Here is a 26,218-nt window from a genome sequence, read left to right on the forward strand (position 1 = left end):
GTTAACTTCTTCGAAATTACTCTACCGAGAAGCGATGAGCATCAAAACGCTTTGATTGCTGCAACGATATACCGAAGTAAACTCGTTCTGTTTGCTTGTCCAAGAACAAGTTTCGGAGTGTACGATTCATGCGTTATTGAGAAACGGTGCTAGATTGGGACATTTTTCCGACCTGCAGGTCACTGCATGGAAAACAAGCTAGTATAGACCTTCGATGTTACCCTATTTCAATACGATATGCCAAGTGGCTGGTTCAGTACCCACATAACTTGGGAAATAACCCTATGATCCCATGTAACATGATCTGCCGGGGGATCTGAGATTCTCCGTGGTGCACTCTAGCAAAGTCTTGGCCGTTATTATCCTTTTACAAGTAGTAAACAGTTACCTAAGACTGCGAAAGGGAATGTTTGCTACCAGGGTAACTAGGAAAATAAGTATATTCAGATCGCTACTTCAGATACGATGCGGTCTGAAATGAAGACGTGATATAGATGGTTAGATAGATAGAGTATAGGCGTAGGTGGATGTTGAAATGAATTCTTGTTCATATCATTCTTATTATACTCGTACCTCGAGTGGAATCTTACGGAATCGTTTATATCGTTGACCCCCTGATGCATATTGAAATCCCTCATTCTTAAAGTGATTAGCGATAATCCCAATATTAGCTGTTCCTGAATCGTGCTAATAGGAGCACCCTCTCGTACGAGGACTATACCTGGTCGAGTCATTTCGACATTCCGAGGTAGTGTTATATCGCGCGTATACCTCGTGGCGGAATATGTTAACCGAATCCGAAACAAAGGTCCTTATAAACTGGAGTCCCGGCAGGACCGAGGTGCGATTCAAGTGCGCTGTTAAAAGCCCGACTGCTCTCAAACCCATGGACCCATGGAAGAATAAAATGGACGATATACCCCAACTAAATTTGGAGCGTTTTGGACTCTTCGTTCTCCAACTTGGGAGCTACTGCTATTCACCACCGCACAAATGCTGAAGAATGGAATGAAAGGCTGGTATCGGGAAATGATGGCCAGTCACATCAGGAAACAGTATAACAATGACGGTATGGTATTTCCTCTTGACTACTTTCTGAAGATTATACTAATTGATTTGTGGTAGAACAACTATGATAGCAGCTGATGGCCTGAGGTGTTCAGTGGTTATGCAGCCAGTCAATATTGGCAGCCTGCCTATCAATACCGGGAAGACAAGAGAATTCAACACGTTGCTGGCCAACTCGAAGCAATGGAGGCTAGCAAGGGATCCGGCAGTCAAAGGCAAGATGAGACGCATTCGAGTGCCTTGACAGGCTTACCGCGTTGCATAAGCATGCATGTGGAGACTTAAAGCCGAGGTATGGAATATAGCTATGAGGCTATTATGTGCAACGAAAACTTGATTTCTGATCAGTTGCCGTTCTATTTATTCTAACTCTTGCTTTATTTAGGTCTATTGCGAAGACGAGTCCCGTGTTGTCTTGAGTCTGCTGAACAAACTCTGCCACAGTATTGCTTACTGTTACTATGGAGCAATGCTAGCAGATTGGCAACTTAGCTCTCAAGATGACTAGACAAGCACAACAGGAATTACTAATAAATCGCCGGCTCTCCCGCCTCTAGCTGAAAGGGGCAAAAATACCACGGCTCGGCGTCGGTGCTTGTGCAAGGACCGAGACCGACAACCTCGAGACAAAGTCATTGATTATCCCAGGCTCACTCAGATCGGTCGGGCACTCTTTTGCTCACTGAATCCGAATTGTGCCCAGCTTTTCGAGACATGTCTCCTCCGCAAGATCCCAGCCGGCCGGGCAGTACTGATTCCCCTCTCCCTCTGACCACTCCTCCAGCCTCGACCGACCGTGGTCTCACTCCGCCTTCGCCGCACCCGCGCCGGAAGCCGGACAGGTCGTGTGTGCTCTGCCACCGGAGGAAGATCCGATGTGACAGACAGACACCATGCTTGGCATGCGTGAGGGCTCGCCTCACGTGCACATATCCGGCTTCTGACAAGCCTGTCCGTCGAGTTCGCAAGGCTACGATTGCGGATGTTGCCTCGAGGATATCGGACCTTGAGAAAACCATCGTGGCGGCATCGTCCATCGATCAAGGAAATGCAACGAGGAGGTCATTGCCGCCACATGCTCATGTCTCTGTGCCGGGAGGCTTGCCGGCGAGCTTACCGGTGAGCCCGCATGAGTCTCCTCAGGAACCTGGAGAAATCCCTTCGGAGGAGGTTTTGATTAGAAACGGCACCTCAAGCCAGTACTTTAATGAACTTCTCATCTCCAAAGTCATTGAAGAGGTGAGACTTTGCTTAGACCAGGGGAATGATTTGCATGCGTCAAGGCTAAACTGACAACTCCTCTAGGATCAAGATAAATCATCGCTGCTACATACACCGTACAGTGAGACTAGGGAACAGGATCTTGACTCACCCTTCAGTCTTATGGGCTTGCTGTCAAGTCCTGCCGTATATGATGACAAGGAGAGAGGCTGGCGGTTATCACGGTTAAGTGCCACGCAATTGTGGCACATATTTGTACAAAATGTCGATGCCACTATCAAAATATTGCACATTCCGACAGATGAGGTCACTATTTTCACCGCCATCCATCAACCGGAATCGGTATCCAGTGATGTCTTGGCGATGGTCAACGCCGTGTACTTTGCGACTACGTTAACCTTGGAGCCGGAGGAAGCTCAGCACATTCTGGGTGTTGACAAGCCAAATGCCTTGCGAACATTCAAAAGGGAGTTTCAGATGCACTTGGCAGGGGCAGATATGCTGGAGAACCCAACAGTCGTGCTCCTGCAAGGGCTGGCCATATATCTGGTAAGCTCCTGTCTTCTTTTAAAGGTTGCCCTAATTAGAAAGTTACTAATGCATGAGTCCAGGCATCATCGCGGGCTTATTATCACGGAAGAGGCATCTGGATTTTAAACGGTCTTGCTTTGAGAATGGCGCATTCCATTGGCCTTCACCGAGATGGAACTAAGCTGGGAATGTCGCCATTCGAGTCCGAAGTCCGAAGGCGACTGTGGTGGCATTTTCTGGCCAGAGATGGAAGAGCTGCTGAGGATCACGGTATTGATTCATGGTCGACAGTTCCGGGCTACGATACCAAAATGCCACTGAACGTTGACGATAACGAGCTTCGTCCGGATATGAAAGAGCTTCCACCTCCTCACGGTGGATGGACTAAAATGAGTCTTCCGCTGACATGCATGGAAGTGGCCCAGACCTTGCAGAACATGGCCAATCTCTCCATGACGCCATCAGGAACAACACCTAAGGAGGTCATCAGGAGTACCATGTTCAGCCAACTCAGGTCTCGAGTAGAGCACTACATAAAACCGTGCAACCCGGTCATACCGATACAGAGAATGACGATGAAAACGGCCCTCGCCATGGTGCATAAGATCGACTTTGTTACAAGACAGCAGCTTGCCATCTTGGAGAACCCCGATAAGCGCAACGCATTTGCTACGGAAGCAAACCTACTTTCTGCACTAAGGTGTCTCGAAATTCACCTCGAGCTCTGGGGAGACGAGCTCCTTGGTCCCTATAGATGGTGCATGTATGGTCATCCGCAGTATCACATGCTACTCTACGTCCTCTGGCACCTGTGTGTTTGCCCGACTGGTCCTACTGTTGAGCGAGCTTGGGCTGTTGTGGAAAAGATGTTTGAGTTGGAACAAGTCAGGCTTTCTACGGCCGTGTCTAACCCGGCGCTGAAATCCGTCATCTTGAAGAGACTGCACAAGAAGGCTGAAATGACCAGACAGTCATTGATCAACGGAAACGACAGGACAAGCTCCGCATCTAAAATGGACGAAGTTCCCGGTGACGAAGAGATGCAGAATCCTCCACAGGAAGTGGTCATGGATGTTCGTCGTTTCGACGGAGAGAACGTGGATTGGAGTAACCTAATGCAGAATAATATGCCCGATTGGAACACGTTGGTTGAGGATTTGCATTTAGATTTGCATGATTTTTCCAGTTATTTTTAGCTGCGGCATACTATACTCATATACCCATCGATGAAGGCGCATTCAAGTAAATAGAAATGAATTAAATGTAATTTTGATGTGTGGTTCTGCTCTAAGTACTGATGCTAACTATGTTACCCATAAACACCATCTATATGCTAAATTTCGTACTCGTATGCTATTAATAATGTACGTAACGTGCGCTCCTTTTAGAAGACGGCTCTCAGCTTCCAGCCCGTCTTGTGGATTCTTGCTGCCAACACAAAGGTCGTCCCAGCAATGCAAAAGACGCCAGCAAAAATCTTTGGGCCAAGCCATCCAATGGGTCTCTCCAAAATGGCACCGGAGATGGGGTTTGTTGTAAGACCTCCAATAGACGAGGCCAGAAACACTAGACCAGTACGGAAGCCAATCTCAGACGGGGGTGATACTTGGACGACAAGGGCGGCGATCAAAGCGACATAAGCTCCTGAGAAGAAGCCAAAGAGCGTAGCGAAGGCGATTCTCGCGGCGGTTGAAGTTGCGGGGATCCAGAGACCCAGGACGAATATGCCAGCTAGATAGCAAACAGTAACAAAAACGTTGTACCGACCCCATTTGTCGCCAGCATAACCGGAGAAAACACGACCGAATAAACTAGACAAAAGAATGGTCAGTAAAGAGACGATTATGTAGAGGGATCGAATCCTCGTAGCCCTAAGGGGGGGACTTACCTTCCAGCGTTGAGAATAGGAATGAGGTATAGCACTAGGTTGGGGTCCATTCCTGCAGCAGCAGCCTCAACAGAGATGTAGTTGATCGGAGTGTATAGTCCAAATGTGAAGAGGAGCAATCCCATGGCAAGACAGAAGAACTGAAATTCGGTGAAGGGGGTGACCATTCGCTTGACAGTTATGGGCTGGAATTTCGGTGGGTTGTGCGTTTTTACCGTCAAGATGGCAACAATGAGAAGGGCAAGGATCAAGAAGGCCGAGATTCGCATAGACCAGCCGAAGCCGACCTCGTCAATTAAGCGGCTGACCATGATGGGGAAAATGACACCTCCCAAGCTTGAGCCAGTTGCCAAAAGTCCGTAGGCGGCGCCACGCTTCGTGGTGAACCATGTCGCAATGCTGTTGAGAGCTGGCTGGAAGATGGCAGAGACACCAATGGCGCTGCAGACTCCCTGAGAAAGGAGAATCTGGTAGTAGTCGTGAGAAATAGACGTCATCATCAGGCCAAAGACGTGAAGAAACGTTCCGCCAATAATGAGCCAGCGAGGGCCGTACTTGTCATAGATCAGACCGATAATTGGCCCCTTTAAGATGCATAGTCAGTATTATAGGATACGCAGTAGAGAGTTAGCAAATTAGCTTACCAAGGCCATCATGAAGAAGATCTGCAAGGACGGGATCCATGAGACGGTACTGCTCGAGTAGTCTTTGAGAATTGTAGCCTGGTAATAGTCTTGGAACACACCAACACCTTTTATTCCAAAGTCAGTCTCCAGTTACCCTTTTTCATATTGAATGCGTAAGGAGACATACTGTTAATCCAACCGAAACTACAAAACGACGTGCACCAAGCTCCTACAACTACAAGCCATGCTCGAAGGCCACCGTTCGGAGGCGGACTACCGACGGGCGCCGCAGCTGCAGGCTGATAATTGGCATCTTCCTCCTCTTTCAGGACAATGGGCTCTTCGCGGTCAGAGGCATTGTTGCCGTCCTTCTCAGAAATTTCGATGCGACGCTCGACATCATCAGCATCCTCCATAGCGGTGCCGCTGGAATTGGAACCCGTAAACATGGCGGCGACTCAGAGAGCAACAGATGGGGGAGGGAATCGTAAATAACCGCCGGTCGGAAATAGGCTATCCGTTCCTTGGACTTTTGACTGCCGGAACACAGTTTGCAGCCAAAGAGGTTGCTTTGTCGCAGATCCAAAGAAGGGTTGCCTCAGGACGAACACATGTTACATATAAAGGTGAAAAGGTTTGTAGTTGAGATCACGGGCACTAAATTATCGTCATCCTAATGACAACAGGAAGCTGAATAACCAATACGATAACACGAGATTTTCAGGAGGCCCGGCCCTTCAAGGCGGCCGAGACCGAAGCGGGCGTGAGCGGGCTTGAGCGTTGGGATCGGCCCCCAAGCCGCCGCGAGTCGCACATGGCCCAAGAGCCTACGGCCGGAGAAACGGCTATCGGTCTCTTATTTGCTCTTTTGGCTTTACTAATTGATATGGAGCTCTCTGCTTTATAATAAAAGACTATGTCACGGGTTTATATTCCAAAATCAGCGGCTTCATGCAGGTTTCTGTTGCATCTTCTACAAATGAGCCATGCCGCTTGACCCGACTTTAGCGACGAACGCGAGACCAGAACGGCTATTAGCAAATAAGAAAAATTTCCTGTTGTCGAAGGATTTAAGAAAGCGGCTAGCTTCTTTTCCTCTTGGCTCTCGGTCGACCGAGCGCTCTCGGCCCATAATGGGGCTGCGGACTGGGGGTTAATCAGCTTTTAGTATTTTGATTCGAACACTGAGGTGGAAATCTCCCTGCATTACATATGAGTAATATGCTAGTAATATTCCGTACGAAATCTGGCCAGTCACATTGCTCACCGCATCCATGAGCTTTACTCCCAGAGTTGTTGTCCAAAACTGGTCACAACAACATGATGTGCGAAATAGCTAGACTGAGACAAGCAGCAAGCCTTACAGCAACGCGGACAAAATTCTCCTTTAGACTACGCCGCGCAGATCTAAAACACCTACCCCGCATTGTTCTTTGAAGAATTAAAGTGTGTTTTCTGCAGATGTTAGTCACAGCCGCCTAGTGGCGAACAAAGACGGCAAAGAGACGCGGGAACGCCCCCGTCTTCACATCATCATGCCATGCAGATTAAAGTCTATACACGTAATCGTCCAATGGTGTTGTTAAACTCAAGGTTAAACGGGTAAAGTTCTCGTAAGTAAGCATGTAAAAGTCGAAAATGGGCTTGAGAAGTTTTGGGGGCTAGACGCGCCAAGGCTTGAGTCAACTACGGAAGATTTTCATATGCACCCGGGAGGATCTTGAGAATTGCCTCTGCAACGCCTAAATAGCCTCGGCATAGGTTTTATCAGAGTGATTCTTGATTCTCGGGGTGAATTATCCCTATACCGACAGTCGTATATGAACGCCGGCTCGAGGAAACACTGTATTTTGCGATACGCTCTAGATCTGCCAACTTATCTCTGTGACTAATACTCGCATAGTGCGACGGCGTGAGTCATCTATGCAAGCTCCTCTTCTTTGCGCCGTCCATCTCACAAAAGTTCATCTCAACATATCATAGAGCACAAGAATCTCATTTGTAATGTATATAATATGAATTGCCCGTCATGTTCATCGGCTCGGCGCTGATTGTCGAGATACTCCCCGAGCCGCAAGGTTGCGAATAAGCATCAATCACAAGCCATTGCAATCGAACGGTTGCAATATACGGATACCCGAGTACCCGCACTGTCAGCATTGGCAGACGAACACAGAGATAAGAGCAAATAGTTAATCTCCGCGCCGAACATGTCAAGCTCGCCCTCCGCTCGCCTTCGGCTTCGCGACCTTGTTCCGGGTCTCAAGGTCGGGACTTGGCCAACCGGCACCAAGAACGGCATCACAGATGTCTCTGGGGTCTTAGTCCATACGGAGTCTATCCACAGCGACGATGGCTCTGTCAATACTGGCGTGACGACCATCCTCCCACGCAAGGACTGGTTCAACAATGCGTGCTACGCCGGCATTTTCCGGTACAACGGCTCCGGAGAGATGACCGGCTCCCATTGGATCGAAGAGACGGGTCTCCTTCACAGCCCCATTGTCCTGACAAACAGTTTCGCCGTGGGCAACTGTTACAATGGCATCTATCAATATGCTATTGAACACTACAGTACCGGTGGAACAGTAGACTGGTTCCTTACGCCCGTCGTAGGAGAGACCTTTGATGGATTTCTCAACGATCTTACCAAGTTTGTAGTCACGCCACAACATGTCATCAATGGAATCAATGCTGCATCTGCCGATCCAGTACCCGAAGGCAACACTGGCGGCGGAACGGGCATGTTGTGTCAAGGACACAAGGGCGGCACTGGAACTTCGAGCCGAGTAGTGCCAGGCCTTGATGGCCAGGGGAACGAGAAGAGCTACACCGTTGCAGCGCTGGTACAAGCAAACTACGGCCGAATTCACCACCTGCACATCACCGGCGTTCCTGTAGGACGGATTCTCGCTGCGGAAGCACAGAAGAGCAAGGAGGCAGCCAAAGCACAGGCTGACTACGATGCCGCCAAAGACAAGAGAGACGGAAGCATCATCATCATCCTCGCCACAGACGCTCCATTGAGCCCCATTCAACTTCAGCGCTTGGCTAAACGTGCCGCTGGAGGTCTGTCTCGAGTTGGTGGCTATGGGCACAACTCTAGCGGCGACATCTTCTTAGCTTTCAGCACAGCCAACAAGATACCAGTGCAGACAGTCGGCTCCGAGCATAGAGATGTCGATCCATTCAAGGCTAGCCCATTGGCGACGGAGACAGTGGATGATTCGACCATCAACGCCCTGCTCGAAGCTGCCGCTGATTCCACAGAGGAAGCTATATACAACGTTCTGTGCATGGCCGAGAGCATGACAGGACACAAAGGCTTCCATATTGACGCGCTGCCATTGGATAAAGTTAAGAGCATCTTGGAAAAGCATGTTGCATTGGAGGAGGCAATCAAGGCAGATTTTTGATGGCACATCCGGGCTAGGGGATCCGGCTGATAAAGCGACAGCCTGCCGAAGAGAAGTGATAAATAGATCATTAATTATTACTTCATTATATAAATGCAACTTGGTGAAATCCTGATTGAGACTCCATGCTACTGCGTTAATCTTCAGGGAGCCAGTCGATATCCTGCCGTGAAACTTGTCTTCGAATTCCATTCAAAGAATCACAGCCAAAAGCCCAGTCCCAGCACCAAGTACCAAAACCCAGACCGTCTTCCAGTCCGATGATGCCCACAGAGGCTTCGCTCCAGAAGAATCATTGCCTCCATTTCCACCTCCATTTCCACCTCCATTTCCACCTCCGTTTCCACCTCCGTTGCTTGGAGGGCCATCATCGCCACCATTATGAAGAAGAGACGTCGTGCTGCTACTAGAACTGCTTGTAGAACTGCCATCAATTTCTCCAGGAAAGCTAAATGGCGGCGCAGTAGGTGCTTCGGTAATGCTTGATTCATCCGTTGGACCGGGGTTCGGGCTAGGGCGTCGCGACGAAGAAAGAAACGACGTGCTCCCTGCTATGGATTCGAGAGACGTGGCAGCAGCAGGTGTAGGAAGAGACAGCGTCTCAGATTTGGAACTGAAATACTCAGAAGCTGCTGCAGCATCCGTTGTCTTGACACTGAATGTAGTCCAGGTGGTTGAACGACTAGAGGTCACGATAGACGCCTGGATGTCGATCGAGTATGTCCAATAGTAGTACCAGTAGTACCTGTGTAAAACTGTAAGCGAAAAACTGCCCATGTATTACACTGAGTACTCACCAAGTCACCGTCCAGTAGTAATACTGGTAGTAAGTTGTAGTATATGTGTGTGTGCTCGTCGTCGTTTGCGCGTAGGTTGTCTTTCCATTATCCACGTGTGCCGTGCAGTGCTCATCAGTGCAGCATACCATCTGATTCGTTCTCAGGTTTCGGTAGCAATTATTTCCCCGTTCACAGTGAGATTCATCTCTACAGCATTGATCTCCCACAGGCATGCAGTGGCTGTTGCCGCAACATGTCTGGCCGCTCGCACATGGGCCAGTTGGGCAACAGACGGATCCTTGAGTATGGCAATATCCATACGAGCAGCAGAGGCTATTCGCGACACAGCATCCCCCAGCGCCTGTGGCCATTCAATCTTCCGTCAGCAATCATCCACGATAGGGCTGGCTACTTATTCTTCATGGGAAAACTCACTGGGACAATACCCAAAGCCCTGAGGACATGATTGACGCTTGCCCAGTAAAACGTCGATGGCTTCGCGGGCTGTCAGGTCGGAACCAAGCGGCACTTTCCCATCATCATTCTTTGAGTTGAATTTTGCCGGTATATCCAATCTCCCAACCTCTTCCTTCACCAATGTGAATAGCCTGGGCCGGTCCTCTAGCTTCTGGTCGTAGTTCACAAAGAGTTCTGTACTCGAAACAGTGGCAATCCACAACAACAGCAACCGGGAATGCATCTTGTCAGTTCCCAAGTCAAGTTGGCTGGATAAGAGGGAAGATTTGATCGGTAAGAATCTACTGAAGAACCGAGTAAGCAACGGCGGAAATCCGTCCATTTTAAAATTCTTCCGTCTTTTGGCGGACTCGTCGATGAAGCTAGAGCTAAGACCCTTGAGCTGTTAAGACTACTGCAATGGTGCATAGTCGACATCATGACTGCCTATTAGGTTGAGCAGCTAACCATTGGGAGCGTGACCGTTAGCCGCGCCAAGGAACACGAGATGACTATTTTTAAAATCTTCATTTTCTTGTTTCGACTCAAGCTGCTTATGATGAAATTTGCGTCTTCTTTTTAGACTTAGTCTGATCGGGTCTCAATGTGTTGGCGGAGACTGTCCGCATGCAGCTCATGTTATATTCGTTGAAGAAATACACTTTGAGCATACAAGTCAATGTTCCCTTGCGAAATAATAACCACTTGAGCCCTGATTTGCTTCCCACGCTGTACATATCGACGAACTCTTCGTCTGTCTCTCGCCTTTTGACTCTGCGGTCCTTCATCAGGAATCACATCTACTCGTATTTCTCTCGCCCAACGGTTTCGCAAAATGACAGGGGACCCATAAAAGATCTCTCCTGGGGTTGCCGTGCGGCTGAAGTTCTCTTCTGCTAGGGTAAATTGATGCCTTTGGACTGCCACTACTTCCTACCAGGCTGCAATCCAAGCTTGAGATCGACGCTGTGATTGCTTCACTTGGTAAAGTTTCATTGTTTAGACAAGCAGTAATTACATTTGTTGTGCTTGAATATCGCGTAATGGAGCACGTCTAGCGGAGGACAAGGCATCCAGACGTACTCGTATGACTTGTTTCCCAACCCATGAATCCTGCCATGAGCATCAAATGAGAATCATCTATCTACTCTGTAGACCTCTTGAGATTGTGACGTGGATGAGAAGATCTGGGGTTTTCGCATAATGATAAAAACCATGGTTTTTGTTTTCTAGTGCTATTTTGCCAGCGGCGGCTAGCCAGCTGAAAAGATAGCGCCAACTACCGCATGATAAACTGGCTGAGGAGGAGTTAGCAAAGTACAAGTTAATATAATTTAATTAATCTGCTTCACACCGGTTTCGTAGGCCAAGATATTCGTCTACTTGTAGCCATTGAGCGTGAGCACCTAAACAGCATGATTCCAAGCTCAAGAGGTGGCCAATTCAGGTATTCATCGCGGATGTGAAGCCGCAAATCACATTGGCTGGGTAGAGAGTGGTGTTGAAGGGACGAGCGGGGAAGCGTAAGGCGGATGAATTATGTGGCCGAATGGTGCAGTAGAGCTTCTTTTTTCCTATTTTTTTTTCCTTCCCCATATTTGCCCTGGAAGCCTCAACGATTGCCGCATGGTTCAATGAGAGCTTCAAATCGCTTTAACCCTTTACTGGAAATTTTGTTGCAAAACGCCAAAGGGGGGAAGTTCGACCCGCCAGTGACATGCACAATAAGACTACGGATCCAGCCGCCCGGAATATGTTTATATTTAGTCACGTAGAGTCCAAATTTTTGCGCGTATTTGATCAATAAGCGCTAAAAGTTTTGCTTCCCTCTCGTCTTTTGTTTTTCTTTTCTTTTCTCAAAGGCTGCCAGAATCGTTATCATCATGGGCAATTGATCTTGAGAAACCCGAAGCTGATGTATCTAAACGGCACTGTAGATCCGGTCCTTGAGGCATCTGATGGCTGTTACCAACAACCTACTCTATTCGTAGCCCACTGCGTAAAATCTTTCGCTTGAGTACTGCAAACGCAATAGCAAGTGTTGCCTTGTAAGTGCAGTTCCCACGCATCCCTCGCTGCTGTTGTTACAACACCATCCTGTACAACCCCATCCTTGGGCCAAGTATTTCCGGGTTATTCCAGCCAACTGGGCTACATAGTACTTTTACTTACCGTTTTCTGCCAGAGGTACCAGGATTTTTGTATGTCGTGACGATGGATAATTCGACGTTTTGCTATTTGACTTGTATGTGTAGACTCCATGCGATAAGATTGACCTTACCTCGGTATTATCACGGCTTTTGGTTGAAGCATTAGTTTTTTTTTATTGGAACTGGTATACAATACATACAAGTATTGGCCTTATGATTACGTGTATTCACTAATCTATTTTACATCCATATCTCATCTGCAATAGAGAAATAGCCCAGATATTTCGCGATTTCGGAGTCTCAATGACTTTTCGCAATACTGATCGAGACATTTTCTCTCAAAGATAAATGTGGATTCGATTATAACCAACTCAAACAGCATGGGTACTGTTTGCCCACTCGCGTTAGAACTAGACACTACCAGAGAGATCGGCCCGCTATAAGCTCAAAATGTCTCGGTCCAGAAAGGCTATCGGCGGATGTTTTAGTTGGCGGGGCCCCGGAATCGGCTTGCGGCTCGTTTCCGCGCGACGCCTCCAGGCTCAAATTCAAGAGGAAACCATCACTCAAGTTGTTTGGATCGTCAACAGATCAAACTTCAAGCTCAACTGGTTTTCTTTTACAGCACTTTAAGTCCCGCAAGTCCAATTCAGTTTGGTCAATTCATCAGCCCATTGACATCTGCTGAGCTGTTGCGCCTTGAACTCGACTGTCTGTTTATACACACCATCAACCCCGCCCTCACATACAATAAAGTGAGCCTATCACCCGTCACCATGTCGGATCCTACATACACAATCTATAGCTATTTTCGCTCTTCTTGCTCTGCTCGGCTCCGAATGGTGCTGAACCTTAAGGGCATAGAGTATGAGCTAATACCAGTCAACCTCCTCAAAAACGAGCACCTCACCAGCGAACACAAGGCCCGCAACCCAACAGCTACTGTGCCTTTGCTGATTCGCACTGCGGGTGATGGGAGTGTCTTCAAAATCGGCCAATCGGTGGCTGCCATTGAATTCTTGGAGGAAACACACCCCCAAGGCCATCACATCTTGCCGCCCACGTCGAATCCTGAAGCGAGGGCAGCCACACGTGCTCTGGCTGGCATCATCGCCTGCGACCTGCAGCCAGTCACAAACATGAAGATCATGAAGCGGCTCAGGGCAATGGGGGCCAACGCAGAGCAATGGAACAAGGAGATTATGACGGAAATCCTCGAGGCCTATGAAAGCGCTGTCAAGGATTGGGCCGGCGAGTACTCTGTGGGCGATGAAATTACCTTGGCAGATGTATGTCTGCTGCCGGCTGTGTGGAATGCTCAGAGATACGGCGTTGATGTCGACGCCTTCCCAATCATCACCAAGATCAGCGAAAAGCTAAGCAAGCATCCGGCTATCATTAAGGCGCACTGGCAGAATCAGCCTGATACCCCCGATGACCTGCGGGCGAAATAAATCCCACACAACGTGGCATTGTTTGCTTCTGCCTTCTCGTCTGGGTGATGTCTCCGGTTTAGAAGGCATTGAGTCGGGTTGATTGAAATGCCCGTGATGGCATGAAACTGCAGTTGACTTCAGGGTTTCCGGCGCACTCGAGAGATATACCCACGTGTGGTTCGCTGGTCAATGTAACCCGCCCACGCGATATTCATATTAACAAGATGGGATAGAGTAGTTTACTTTGAGTGTACGGGGTACTGAATAGATATTCCCGAGCTGAAATTGACGCCGGACGGAAACTTTCTTTCGACCGCTGTTACAATGAATGGATAATACCAATATATAACGCACGTGGGAATTTGCCGCCATGTTACCTTGGTATCTGACAAGATGGTCCGCTCCCTTGCATACGGGGAGATTCACGGACTCTGTTGTTGGGAGACAAAGCAATCTTAGCTATTCGGGAAGTTAGAAGGCAGGCTTATACCCACAAGAGCGTACACTTCTGCTTAACAACTTGTATAAAGCCGATGGCTATATGCAAGGCTCTAATTCCCAACTGCAAAAAATGGCATTTCCGGCCTGATGGGGCATTACAGGTGTTGTTTTTTCTTCCAAGGAAGGTGGGCTCACCCGTCAGAAGTCGGACCAGTACGGAGCTCAGCAACATGGCTTGCAAGGATATTCTCTCATATTTGCAGCATTCGGAGGATACAGTAGCAGCACACGTGCAGTATTAGCTCCTGAAAAGCACCCCACGGAAGGATCTCTCTCAGCATGATGTGCCATCTGAAGTGGGGAGAGGCTAGCATCACACTGCATGGCTCGCGTGGCAATGTCTGGCATAATGCTACTCTTTATGTTCAGAAAAGAGCCCGAGCCGCAAATAGACTACGAACCAAGATGCTTAGAAAGACAACTACGAGATTAAGGCCGTTACATTATTCACTATAGATAGAATTCTCACGCTGGTGATGTCTCAGAGTCAGGACTTACATCGCATGCAGCTCACACGGTTGCTTCCTTTTGTGGTACCCCTCACCCGAAGCTGAATGCAACCCCGGCTTTCTACTTCCCTTTTCCACCTCACACCAACTGGATGCCGAACCACCACGTGTCAGACCAGGTATTATGCGACATGATGACCGGGACGAGACTATCAGGGGTTGCATAAGGTGGTATTTTCTCAAAGGATGGGCATGCTATGAAGACACCACCGAGTTCACTAAACATTAAACTTGAAGGGCAAGAGCATGGGGATTACCTCACATGTAAATTGCTACCAAACATTTACAAACATATCTTGATGCAATGCTCTTAACAGCCTTGCGTCTTGACACTGCGCATATCTACACATATTGCTCCGGCTAAGGTTTGTCCACGATTGTACAGAGTGTATGAACACGTAGTAAGATTCGTCGATAGGCAAGACCCAGCATCCACACACCTAATGCGATGTTGCTTTTAGCCCTTTTTCCATTTGATCGGTATGAGGCAATTTGGCGTCATATGACATATATCAGATCCCAGAACAATGACAGTTTGTCATCAGAGCCTTAAGAGCGACACTCCAAGTATCATCACAGCAGCCAATGGTCGAGAGCCTGCCACCCACCGTATGTGAATGGATTGGCTATTAGCCAGTATCCCGGCTTTTATCAACAACCCTGCACAGAAACGAAGGATCGATCGGAACACGCGGGGCTATGACTTGTTATCGCGGCCGCAAATATGTGCTATTACTACATGTACCTACCTCCAAACATACAATGAAGCAGGTGCAGGTAAATCAGTCTTTGCGTCAGATATTTTGTCTCTGGCATATGCATAAACGGACAATCACGTCGCAGCTGCAGTGATCCTTGTAGATGTAAGTAGATGTAACTCAAGACGAACACCTTCCAGGATTAAACTCGTTCGGTGTTGAATCAGCCAATCCCTGTAGAATCTGGATCAGCTACGAAATGGCCGGGGTAGTCCAAGCCTCCCAGGAGAAACTTAGATCGCCAGGTTCGGTAAAAACTCCCAATGAGAGTTTGGTGTCGTGTTCAATTTACAATTACATACTCGGCGATATCAAGTTGGGATGGTTGACCCTTGTAACTACACTGCAGTGCAGTACTCCGCCTCACCCCTCCATGTTCAGATACTTGAATGAAGAGGGGCTGAGAGCTGAAAGACATGTCTCAGCTATCATCAGCCAAGTAAAAAGCAAATATGAAGGATGCAAAATGAAAAAGTACAAATGCAGCGAGGTGTCTTCACAGAACCGGGCATCATCCCCTCAATAGCATCTCCCCCCATACAAATCCATACCACAGATCGCGACAACATCATGGAAACTTTATTTACATATGCTAAAAAGCCAGTTCCGGCCCTTCCTCAAGTACAAGGCTTCATGCACAAAGTCGTCGAAGACTTGAATCGTGAGACTGTTATCCAATTACTGGGTATCCTTACTGTATTGGTCAGTCTAAGTTCCATATGTCATGCGATTCTCCAAGCAGCCATGAGTATTCCAGTACTGACCTGCCAATGCTCAGTTCTTTATTTATCGTATGGCCATTATTGTCCATAATGTCTGGTTTCACCCGCTATCCAAATTCCCCGGCCCAACTCATATGGCCGCTTTCTATCTCCCCTACACGTACGGTACTTTTCTCTCCGGCCGCATGCATCATACAATGAAGAAACTCCATCGCAAGTATGGTCCCATCATACGCGTTGGCCCGAATCATCTGGCAGTTGATGGATCTATCGCTTGGCCCGAAGTGTTTGGACACAAGACCGATAAAGAAGAGTATGGGAAGCTACCGGGTTTTCTATTTGCAGGGGACACCATATCTATAATTGGGGCTCCCAAAGACATGCATAGGCGACAGCGTCGACAACTGGGCCATGCATTCAGCGATAGTGCATTGAGAGATCAAGGGCCGATCATACAGAGTTACATAAATCTTCTCATGGAGCGTTTCACTGAAAAGTCTGAAGCTGGGAAAAGCTTTGATGTCAACGACTGGTTCAACTTCACCACGTTCGACGTCATTGGCCATCTCACTCACTCAAAGTCATTCAACTGCCTTGAGAACGGCTCTCATCCTTGGATATCTGAGTTTTTCAGAGGGTTTCGTGGCAGATCCTACGCTCATTTTCTTTCTCAAGTTCCTTATGCCTTCGAAATTGTCAAGGGACTTCACTTGATTCGAGACATCACCAACAATGAGAAGGATAAAAATGATTCTGTCCAAAGGACAATAGAGCGCATTAATTTGGGCGACTATGCCATTGAAGGTTATCGAGACTTTACGTCCTATATGCTCAAAAAGAACCACGACGGCGAATCAAGCTTTGTCGGGTTGGAGCTTCTGGCTTCAGCTACTATTCTTATTGGAGCGGGCGCCGAAACCACTGCTGCCACCATGTCAGCTCTCATTTTCTACCTTGGCATAACCCCGACTAGTTACAATAGGCTGGTCGAGGAAATCCGCTCTGCTTTTGACGATGAAGAGAGTATTACAATCACATCCACACAGCAACTGGAGTATCTCCATGCTTGCATTGAAGAGTCGCTCCGCGTGTACCCTCCTATCAACGAGACTCCTCCACGAGTCTGTCCCGGAGACACTATTGATGGGAAATATGTTCCCAGAGGAGTGAGTTGAATACACGATTACCAAATGGAACAGCTAACTGACCGCATATCACAAGACTGCAATTACGGTATTCCAAGAGGTCACGTACCACAATCCCGAACATTTCGCCGAGCCCGACTCCTACATCCCTGAGCGATGGCTACCCAAATCACATCCCTTATACGATGCCAAGTTCGATAATGACAATCGCGCGGTATTCAAGCCTTTCAGCTACGGCCCGAGAGATTGTATCGGTAAGAATCTTGCTTACTCCGAGATCCGGTTAACTCTTTCACGAATGCTGTACCGGTTCGACGTGGAACTGGTTCCCGGCCAGGAGAATTGGCATAGCGCACAGCGTACGTTTATGGCATGGGAGAGGAGACCATTGAACATTTACCTCAAGCGTAGATAGACGGGTTAAGTTTTTGGAGATGTTCCATTAAGGATAGCATCATCTCATACCATGAAATTTACCACGATGAACTTAATCAAGAACCGTAGAGAAAGAGTGAAAAATTAAATACAACTGTAAAGGTTAAGGTAATTTGGCTGCTACTTAAGATCTCTGCGTATTAACTTGCCTCATGGCTTGTCTACTATTTACATCCTCTTGTCACAGGCCTGATCATTTTAGTTTGATGAGTGACAGCTATTGAGAAAATAACAGCTTCTCTCATCTCGAAGCAAATAATTTGTAATATTCGCTAACGATGTTCTCATGCTATGTGCGTCGAATGCGCATAAATCGGCGCAACAAAGGTATCTAGGGAAAAAGTTCAATTTTCGTCTCAGGCTCCTTCATACGAACCACTATCCTCTTTCCTGATGTTTTGCCCTGTCTTAGTCTTTCCAATGCCCCATTAATGGCACCAAGTCCACCTGGTACAAATTCAACCTCTGGAGGTCGTAACTTATTGGTATCAAGAAGCTCATATAGCCACTTACTCAGGTGCCCACCAACCCATTGGCTTGTGTGGAAGAGCTTGATGGGCACTGTATGCACCTGGACATTAGGGTGAAGATTTTCGGGACGGCCTGTCATGGCAACGAGGTGGCTCAATTTGCTGCCACCTCCTCGCGTAACTGGATCAACTGGTGGCGGATTTGTCGGTGTCTCTTTTCCTGGGGAACAGTATCTAGAGCTTGTGCGTTCTGCAAGAACTTGTTGGCACCATGCTGCAGTTTCTGGCCCAACTGTGTCGATGGCGAATCTTAGTGAGCCTGGGATGAGTCGTTTGATATCGCGCTTGGCTTGATCGAGGTCGCTACGATCAATTAAAATATCTACAGCCTTTAGTTAGCAATGGTTTTGTCAAGATCCTTCATCTGAACGCACCAGTTCCGAGTGATTGTAGAAGTTGTCGATGTTTGCCGAGATCAGCAACGCCTGCTACTTTCAGGCCTCCTATTTTCGCCAGTTGAATCACGATCTGTGCAGTAACGGTAGATGCTTCGAAAAGAAAAGGTCAGTGCTCGGTATCAAATCTCTTCTCTCTTCAGAAGTAGTGTCTCTCACCTCCGTAGACTAATAGCCATTCGCCGGGCTGAGCTTGATAGCAAGGCGCCAGGGCGTCAAAGACCTCCTCCGCGATATCATCAGGCACGTCTTCTGGGTACCATCTCGCATTCTCAAGAAGGTTAAACTCTCGCTTTTTGGGACCCTTTGTAAAAGTGACACCTAAACAAACTCCGAGAGAGAGGCCTGCTGCGACAAAGGCAACGCCCATAGGGGCGACTTTAAACGGGTCGACATGTTTGGGAATCCGAATGGCATTGTAGCAGCAGACAATGGCATACTCTTGAAAAGCGGATTTTCTAAAGTCGCGGTAGTCTGTAGACACAGCGAGGACCTTGACCAATGTCAGCCAGCCATAAACGTGATGCGGCAATAGAAGTGTTCAGAGACTCACCCATTCTCCCGGCTGAAGTTTGCATCTCTGGTCGACTTCTGAAGCTATAATCTTGCCTATAAACTCACGTCCATTCAGACATGGTGGTGACGGAAGCACAAGTCCAAAATCTCTACAACAGGTTGGTTAGTAAACAGTAAAGGTGACGAGCGGTGGCCCTTCTGCAGGGGAAATACGCACGCTGACTTCCAGTCGATTGGATTCAAGCCAATGCCATGCACTTCAACTAATAAATCTCCGAATCTTAGTTCAGGGATCTCTCTATCTGTGTGGAGCTTATATGGCTGTCGAGGGTCATGGAGAAGCAGCTGTCGTTGCGAATAAGGTACAGCTTTTCCGTACGTGGCGGCCGGAAACGATGTAATGGCTGCAGCCCCTGCGATCGTCACAATTGTTTTAGATGAGGCCACGGCCATGATATGGTTGTTATGTTTAATAATAAAGCCGTGAACCTGTGATCAAAATCCAGCAACCATCAGCAGTGGTAGGAGACCGTCCTAACCTTGTAAATTGCGTGATGGGAGCTAGGTTGCTTTTGCGAGACGATCTACAGCTCCCGACGGTATATTTATCCAAGGCAAAGCGTGACTCTGCATGAGTAGTCTGGCACACAGAGCAGTTCCGCTTACATGTTTTGCAAACTACAGGCAAACTAGTGCTAGTCGCCGATAAAGTATCTTCCGCAGAGTGGTAACCCGTTGCAAGTGGAAATCCCTGAGGAGCACTTCGTGGGCCCATTCTGCAAACTTCACTCAGCCACAAGTGGTTTGTCATCATCAGTGACAGAGTAAGCCCATGAAATATTCATGCCCTTTTGAGCTTGACGGGCTCATGATTGGCTGAATCATCTTTCTGAAGAGAGACAGTAGTTGACGGCCGGGCGTTGTCCGTATGACCCGGATAAGCGATCTGAGCAAGTATTCGGTCGACTTCGCATACAGCTGAATAACGTCGCAACCATTTGGGCGTTTACGAACACAATAGATAGTCACAGAGAGTGCGTGTGGCTGGTGAACAAATACAGCAGCATCACACCACACTCTTCCAGTTGAAACACAAAGTGAGGGTCTGTATACCCTTTACTTCTCTTTTTATTCCTCTTTTCAGTGCTCTTGAGTCGCAGGGGCACAATGACGACGGCAACCAAGAGATGTCGTGATCAGTAGCGGGGCGAGGGACGACTTCGGTGGCGTGGGGAAGAAACAATTTGGAGCGAATCAGCTTACCCATTGGCGCACGTTAGAGTGATGCCATAGTGAGAACTACTATGGAGCTGGTCAGCCCTTGATGCACACACAATCGAGATTCACTACCTATCTAGGTGTAAGTGGGTTTAGGTTCGGCCGGAGTCAAAAGGGGCTTTGCCTACATGTAGCCAAGTCTGTGTGGGATATATAGTCGGCAATTCCCCAAATACACAAGAGATCGTATTTCTGATTGTGATGCGACTCCAAAGTTCCACAGAAGAGCGTTGACCTCATGGCGATGAGAACGAATTTCTGACACGATTCTGTAATCCAGCCTAGTTTCATCAAGGCCAGAAGGTTGATGATGTGGTTGCCACGCTTGCTTCATTCGATTTCTCGGCCATTGCCAATTACAGCTTTACCTTCATTATATGCCAGACACGAGAGAACGACCGACCGAGCATAAGAAAAACATGGAGGAAGAGATAAGCACTTACTTATCAGCGAACGATTTGATACACGGATGGTACAAGATCTTTCGATGTTGAGATTCAGGCAACGCGTTCATCATGCTTAGCTTATCCGTAAACCAGCGCCATTCGCCAAACCGCCTCTTTCATACTCTCTCCTATTCCATCAACTGCCTAGTCTGTAATTCACTGAGATCGTCCGGATCGATCAAGAAGGTGTAAGAAAGCCTAATCCCAGATCATGCAAAGACACGGCTCTTGCCGCTCCCATTCGCGTGGCCTTTGACAAGTACTCTCACCGAGATCAGTAATCTTTGCCGAGACTCATTATCAAGCAACTCAGATTACCAAGCCCTCATCCCGTATTGGAAAGTGCCGATTGTTACTGAAAGTCTCCGTTAGATGTCCTGTCGTCTGTTGAATGCTTTTCTTCCATTTATGATTCATCTTCAACATAGTTGGTGCTCTTGTTGAACCCCAACGCATCTCTTAGAGACTCGGTGATTAATAATCGTCACTAAGTAACGGGAGGTCTATCACTCGGCAGATGTCCTGTAGATTCGGCATCGATGAATGAATCCATGGGATAAAGCCGGTGGGATGCAACACTGGAATCGTAGAAAATAATAATCAGTCAACATATGTCACCACTGTTGTCCATGTACTGGGGGATTTAAGACGAGCGATGGCCAGATCGAAAAGCGAGGGTTTGCTCTCCAGAAACAAAATCATCCATTTGACTGCATTCTCAACCCACCATGGCATCTGAGGGCATCATCAAGAAAATTGTGTGGTATGGAGTGAGTAATAGGCTCGTGACTCCTTGGACTCAGCAAGATCGCAACTGACTCTTCAGTAGGGAGCCCGACTTGGCGGCCAAATATTGCAGCGCGTTGCCGCGATCAAAAAGTACGACATTACTTTCATCGGACGCAAAGACCTTTCCGAGTATAAAAACGTGCCAGAGGGGATTCCCATTGTGCAAGTCGATTTAAAAGATCACAAAAGTCTCGTCAAGGCATTGACTGGCGCTGATGCCGTGGTCGTGTTCACGCAATTCGGCCCAGGAGGGAATCTCGATATTGTTCAGATCGCCCTCATCAACGCAGCCATTGAGGCTGGGGTGAAGCTCTTCGTCCCTTCAGAGTGGGCACCTGATACTGCCGGTGCATATGCGGCGACGGATGCGAGAATGGGCCCCAACACTCTCCCCCCTAATGGGGCTATTGCAGCAAAGAGGGTGATACACAACTACCTGTTGGCCAGATCTGCCGAAGGCAAGATTGACTTTGTAACCCTACACGTCGGTAATCTGTTGATAAGTAAGTTACCAAGATCTCAACGCTGTCGAGGTGCTTCCTATTAATCACTTTCATCTCAGGTCTAACCCCATTTTCACCAATGGATCTAAACAAACGCACCGCTTCAGTCGGTGACGGGGGTCACAATCTCATCTCCGTATCCAGCCTTGACACACTGACCAAAGGGCTAGACAGCCTGTTGACAAAGTACCCAAAGGTCAAGAACGGCTTCTTTTATATCTGCGATGGCGAAACAACCTTGCAGAAGATTGTAAAAAGCTTCCAGGACGCTTCCGAATCCCAAGAGCCCTGGGAGATTACCTCGTTCTCAATCGCTGAGAGGAAGAAGGCCGCAGATGAGAACATGCGAAATGGTATATACACTTGGAAAGAGTTCATAGGAGTACTGACGTATCCTTTTACTGGCGGTTTGACTGCATGGACGAACCCAGATAATGAGAGGTTGGGACTCCCGCTGCCAAGCGATGAAAGGGCACAAAGGGTTGTTGACGACCTTGTTCAACGCTCTTTGGCACAGGGTAAAATTATCTAAGTAGCGGTTCAGCGCAAAGTATACAATATAGCTGCCCAGCATCTTATTATGGTGGGAAGATATTTGAATACTTTAGCTAATTACATCAATAATAGTTACCTGTATATATAATTATGCGTTCTTATTTCCTGTGAGGTAAAATAGGAGTTGGAAACACATATCGGCTTTCATACTACCAGACGGCAACAGCAGAGAGAAAGAACCTTGTGCTGCAACAACTGAACATACTACCCTAGATAGTCTGACGAATGCTCTGTAGGCATACCTGGTAGTCTTTGGAGTGCTGACAATCCACCTGTCAACCAATACCACGTATAAATGCAAAGAGATGTAATCATATTGGGTTGTACGCTGCTGGCGTCAATATGGGTCATCCAGACCATCACAGATCCCAGAGACAATGGCCATGTTTGGTTCCCGGGACCACATTACGAAATTGAATATGCCCTAGATATCTGTAAAATAAGGTATAATCACAAGATTTATTGCATCTTTTTGATGGCATCTTTGCTATTGTGCCTTTGTACGCTCCCTTTTCTCCCGTTGTGTGCACAGCGAGATCTTTTAGAAGATATGTTTACGTCAACTTGAGACGAAATTTCACTCTCAACTTGCACATCCATCAGGCCGAACCGGGATATCTCCCAGTCCCGCCCCTATCTTTACCTTCATCCCGCTCTACATAGTGGCTATTTGAGATTCTTGGCAGAACTAATCTGACAAGTTTCGTGTAATCAAAATTACACTTGATTCACATTAACTTCATTCAACATCATCGATTCAAACTCAGTCTACATTAGCTCACGTGTCAACGTGCCAGCTCAACAATCCTCTCCATCTAGACGCACGCCAGTCTCTGTATAATAGAGTCTAGACCAAGCAAGCCTCAGCTTTCGTCCGGGGGTCCAATCTCTTGCCGGGGCAGATATTCTTAAAACCCCTGTGGAGAAATCCGGGAAATGGACTTGTATCACTAACCTCCAGTCAACAAGGGGAGAGGCTAGTAGTAGCGGCGTCACCCTAAGCCTGCTGCGTGGCTTGACGTTTCTTGATATCACACATCTTCTTTTTTCACTTGAGATAATACGGCTGGAAACCCGGCATTGGACCCCACGGACTACTTCGTAGTAGGCATAGATGTCTAATGCGACATGTAATGGCTAGAATGGCGCCTTCCGATGGCGCCATGGTGTCATGAAATGATATGCCGTGTGCTTGATAGAGGCAACTCAAAGTAAAAAGGGGGGGCAAGAGATCGAGATGATCACCGTCCCCAGCACGGCATGTGAAAGACGGGCTTGAATAGGATTCAGCTGAAGAGGCTTGCTGAAATACTAGTACGCTTTACATACCGGGAGATGAGAGAATGGTCAAGGCTATTGCTTCAGCTTCACCTCCCTTCCAGTCAGAGAGTGTTGCAGGCGTGCCCAACCTCGCCACTTGGAGAAGCTAGAGACAATACCTGAATTGTCTATGAGCGCCAACAAACAGTCTAATATTGGGGATAGAGACTTGTGACAAGGCTTGTAGACTGAACCAGGATATAGAAGACATCCATCCATGTGACTCGGTACCTCTTTGGGCTGAAGTGACGGCCGGGATGTTAATTCAGCTTCTGGAAGGGCGAGTTATGCCGTTCACAACGACAAACTTTGAGCAGCATAAGACGGAGTCTTCAGATAATGCTTCTGAGTACTGCAAAGCTGAGCATGTCTCAGTGTCGGCGTAGCCGGATAGATAGCCCACCACGGCACGAGTCGACGGAGCAGGTTGGCTGTCGCTCCCATGGACTCGGTTGACGCATTGTATACTCCATACTGCAGTTGAGTTTGAGCATGCATTGCTGCTACTATCCGACATCCTCTTAGCTCGCGTGAGGCGGCGGCCGTCGTCATGGATAGCTCCCCGATCGCCCGTTGGTTCGACTATGGACGGCCTCTTGGCCAGGCTTCTCATGCGCCTCTTCAGCAAGGAGTCTTCTTCGAGTGCCACCGAGTTTGTATACAAGACACGTCACTGGCGGCAAGCACAGAATAGACCAAGTGCTAACAGCATCCAGATGACCAATATTAAATGCTCAAGGCGCAATAATTATTGATCGGTCATGACCCTTTGAACAAGTCCCAACAATGGCCCAGACTCTCTTTGTCGGCGACCAGAGCCTTGCTAACGCCCCCATGCCCTCAGCCCAGCGAGCTGTAATGTACTTTTGGTTTGGGTGCGTAATCAAGAGGCGGGCATATAACGAGTGTACATGGGAAGATTGCGCCATCTGCGCTATTACAACGTTTTTGGAAGTGCTGGAAGTCGCTCCAAAAAGGGCGACCACCCGAGGCTCCATAATGGGGGACCCTTTCGACTTATTGGAGCCAATGTCAGGGCGGTTCAGGGATGCCCATGTCCCATCGAGCTGTTGCGACGTGGACGTGGTTTCTGCATCCTTGTGATGAAAAACTTGGCGTGGGCGTGAAGCATCTGCTGAGATGGCTGGCGGCTGAGGGCAAGCAAGCCCAAGACATGCAGCTAAGGAACAGACAAATGTCACAAGACGGGGTGTATTCGAAGCGGGCGTGAGTCGTCTGCCGTGAGATGGAAGTTGCTGATAGGCCCAGCCAGTTCGTCAGGCAGGCAGAAGATGATGTTCTCGACGGGGCCATTTTGGTTTCTTTTTTTCTCTCCTTTGACACGGGCGGAGATGGCGGAGGATGGGAGGGATTTGCACAACGCACCGGTCCCCCAGCCGTGTCTCCATGCTTGTACATGACATGGCATGGTCGTAGTACATCCCATCTATAGGACGCGGAGCACGGAATAATACGCCTACCCGGCGCCTGGTCGATTTGGATCCTCCTCCAGCAAGTGCCCTTAGTGTCGTAGCTTAAATCGAGTTAGGCGGCGATGGTCCGGATGCTGTCTAGATCTCTTGGGACGCATATATGTACAAGCAGGTCTGCAGAGCAGCTTGTGTACGACAGGCAAAGCACGATTTGTGAAGGGACGTGCAGGTCTGTGTTCTATGAGATGCGGTGATACAGTAGGAGATCCTGCCCAGCCTCGTTATACTGAACACGACTCAGCGATGAGGCATCGCAAAGATAAGGTTCTTGTGGGCGAAGAAATCTCCTCGTATGAACTCAGGCACATCATGGCGAGCTTCGGGTCGCCGGCATGGGGTCCAGACAAGCCCCCAAAGAGGTGTGTCAGCCCGAAAGATGACATGGGAGGCAGGGATCATTGCGTTGCGAGGCGATGCCGTAGCCGTGGAGTGTGGAGTTGTCGGGTAGATGGTGCTTTTGCTGGGAGGATGGCGATGTTCCTTTGCGAATGAGACACGCAGAGATGGATGCTGACAGACACAGAGACTCATGCAAGACAGCACAGATTTACTGTAACACTGCACCCATCATCTGCACCAGGACCCCCATCATCCAGCTCCCCGGATCAACAAGCAAACACAATAGAACAACCAACACGCTCAAAAAAGAACATCACCGAAAATTGGGTTCAGAGTTTTCGGTGTCCATCAGTTGACGCAATCCAGACGAACATTCATTGTCCAAGTACCTCTCCCACCAACAAACTATGAGC

General features: G+C 48.2%; 8 protein-coding genes across 8 annotated transcripts; 5 read left to right on the forward strand and 3 right to left on the reverse strand.

Annotated features, from left to right (window-relative positions):
• Positions 1-1,782: 1,782 nt before the first annotated feature.
• T069G_04547 (fungal specific transcription factor domain-containing protein) lies at positions 1,783-4,016 on the forward strand (the record flags this gene model as incomplete). Its single annotated transcript, XM_056171757.1, has 4 exons — positions 1,783-2,307; positions 2,374-2,838; positions 2,901-3,302; positions 3,387-4,016. The coding sequence occupies 4 exons, from the start codon at positions 1,783-1,785 to the stop codon at positions 4,014-4,016; spliced, it is 2,022 nt and encodes a 673-aa protein (XP_056028615.1).
• Positions 4,017-4,204: 188 nt separating this feature from the next.
• T069G_04548 (major facilitator superfamily domain-containing protein) lies at positions 4,205-5,783 on the reverse strand (the record flags this gene model as incomplete). Its single annotated transcript, XM_056171758.1, has 4 exons — positions 4,205-4,631; positions 4,709-5,292; positions 5,353-5,459; positions 5,522-5,783. 4 exons carry the CDS (start codon positions 5,781-5,783, stop codon positions 4,205-4,207), a joined length of 1,380 nt encoding a protein of 459 aa, XP_056028616.1.
• A 1,761-nt stretch (positions 5,784-7,544) lies between these two features.
• Positions 7,545-8,750, forward strand: T069G_04549 (peptidase family s58 domain-containing protein; the record flags this gene model as incomplete). Its single annotated transcript, XM_056171759.1, has 1 exon — positions 7,545-8,750. One exon carries the CDS (start codon positions 7,545-7,547, stop codon positions 8,748-8,750), a length of 1,206 nt encoding a protein of 401 aa, XP_056028617.1.
• Positions 8,751-8,942: 192 nt separating this feature from the next.
• Positions 8,943-10,229, reverse strand: T069G_04550 (uncharacterized protein; the record flags this gene model as incomplete). Its single annotated transcript, XM_056171760.1, has 5 exons — positions 8,943-9,495; positions 9,548-9,678; positions 9,723-9,890; positions 9,965-10,033; positions 10,113-10,229. The coding sequence occupies 5 exons, from the start codon at positions 10,227-10,229 to the stop codon at positions 8,943-8,945; spliced, it is 1,038 nt and encodes a 345-aa protein (XP_056028618.1).
• A 2,682-nt stretch (positions 10,230-12,911) lies between these two features.
• Positions 12,912-13,589, forward strand: T069G_04551 (uncharacterized protein; the record flags this gene model as incomplete). Its single annotated transcript, XM_056171761.1, has 1 exon — positions 12,912-13,589. The coding sequence occupies one exon, from the start codon at positions 12,912-12,914 to the stop codon at positions 13,587-13,589; it is 678 nt and encodes a 225-aa protein (XP_056028619.1).
• Positions 13,590-15,909: 2,320 nt separating this feature from the next.
• T069G_04552 (cytochrome p450 domain-containing protein) lies at positions 15,910-17,621 on the forward strand (the record flags this gene model as incomplete). Its single annotated transcript, XM_056171762.1, has 3 exons — positions 15,910-16,041; positions 16,118-17,227; positions 17,283-17,621. The coding sequence occupies 3 exons, from the start codon at positions 15,910-15,912 to the stop codon at positions 17,619-17,621; spliced, it is 1,581 nt and encodes a 526-aa protein (XP_056028620.1).
• Positions 17,622-17,972: 351 nt separating this feature from the next.
• T069G_04553 (zinc-binding dehydrogenase domain-containing protein) lies at positions 17,973-19,535 on the reverse strand (the record flags this gene model as incomplete). The annotated part of the gene is made up of 6 exons (XM_056171763.1): positions 17,973-18,292; positions 18,359-18,493; positions 18,546-18,659; positions 18,726-19,059; positions 19,120-19,231; positions 19,300-19,535. 6 exons carry the CDS (start codon positions 19,533-19,535, stop codon positions 17,973-17,975), a joined length of 1,251 nt encoding a protein of 416 aa, XP_056028621.1.
• Positions 19,536-21,534: 1,999 nt separating this feature from the next.
• Positions 21,535-22,630, forward strand: T069G_04554 (nmrA-like family domain-containing protein; the record flags this gene model as incomplete). Its single annotated transcript, XM_056171764.1, has 3 exons — positions 21,535-21,576; positions 21,636-22,098; positions 22,158-22,630. 3 exons carry the CDS (start codon positions 21,535-21,537, stop codon positions 22,628-22,630), a joined length of 978 nt encoding a protein of 325 aa, XP_056028622.1.
• Between the last annotated feature and the right edge of the window lie 3,588 nt (positions 22,631-26,218).

The sequence above is a fragment of the Trichoderma breve genome, chromosome 3 (assembly GCF_028502605.1).
Source record: "Trichoderma breve strain T069 chromosome 3, whole genome shotgun sequence".
Taxonomy (NCBI): domain Eukaryota; kingdom Fungi; phylum Ascomycota; class Sordariomycetes; order Hypocreales; family Hypocreaceae; genus Trichoderma; species Trichoderma breve.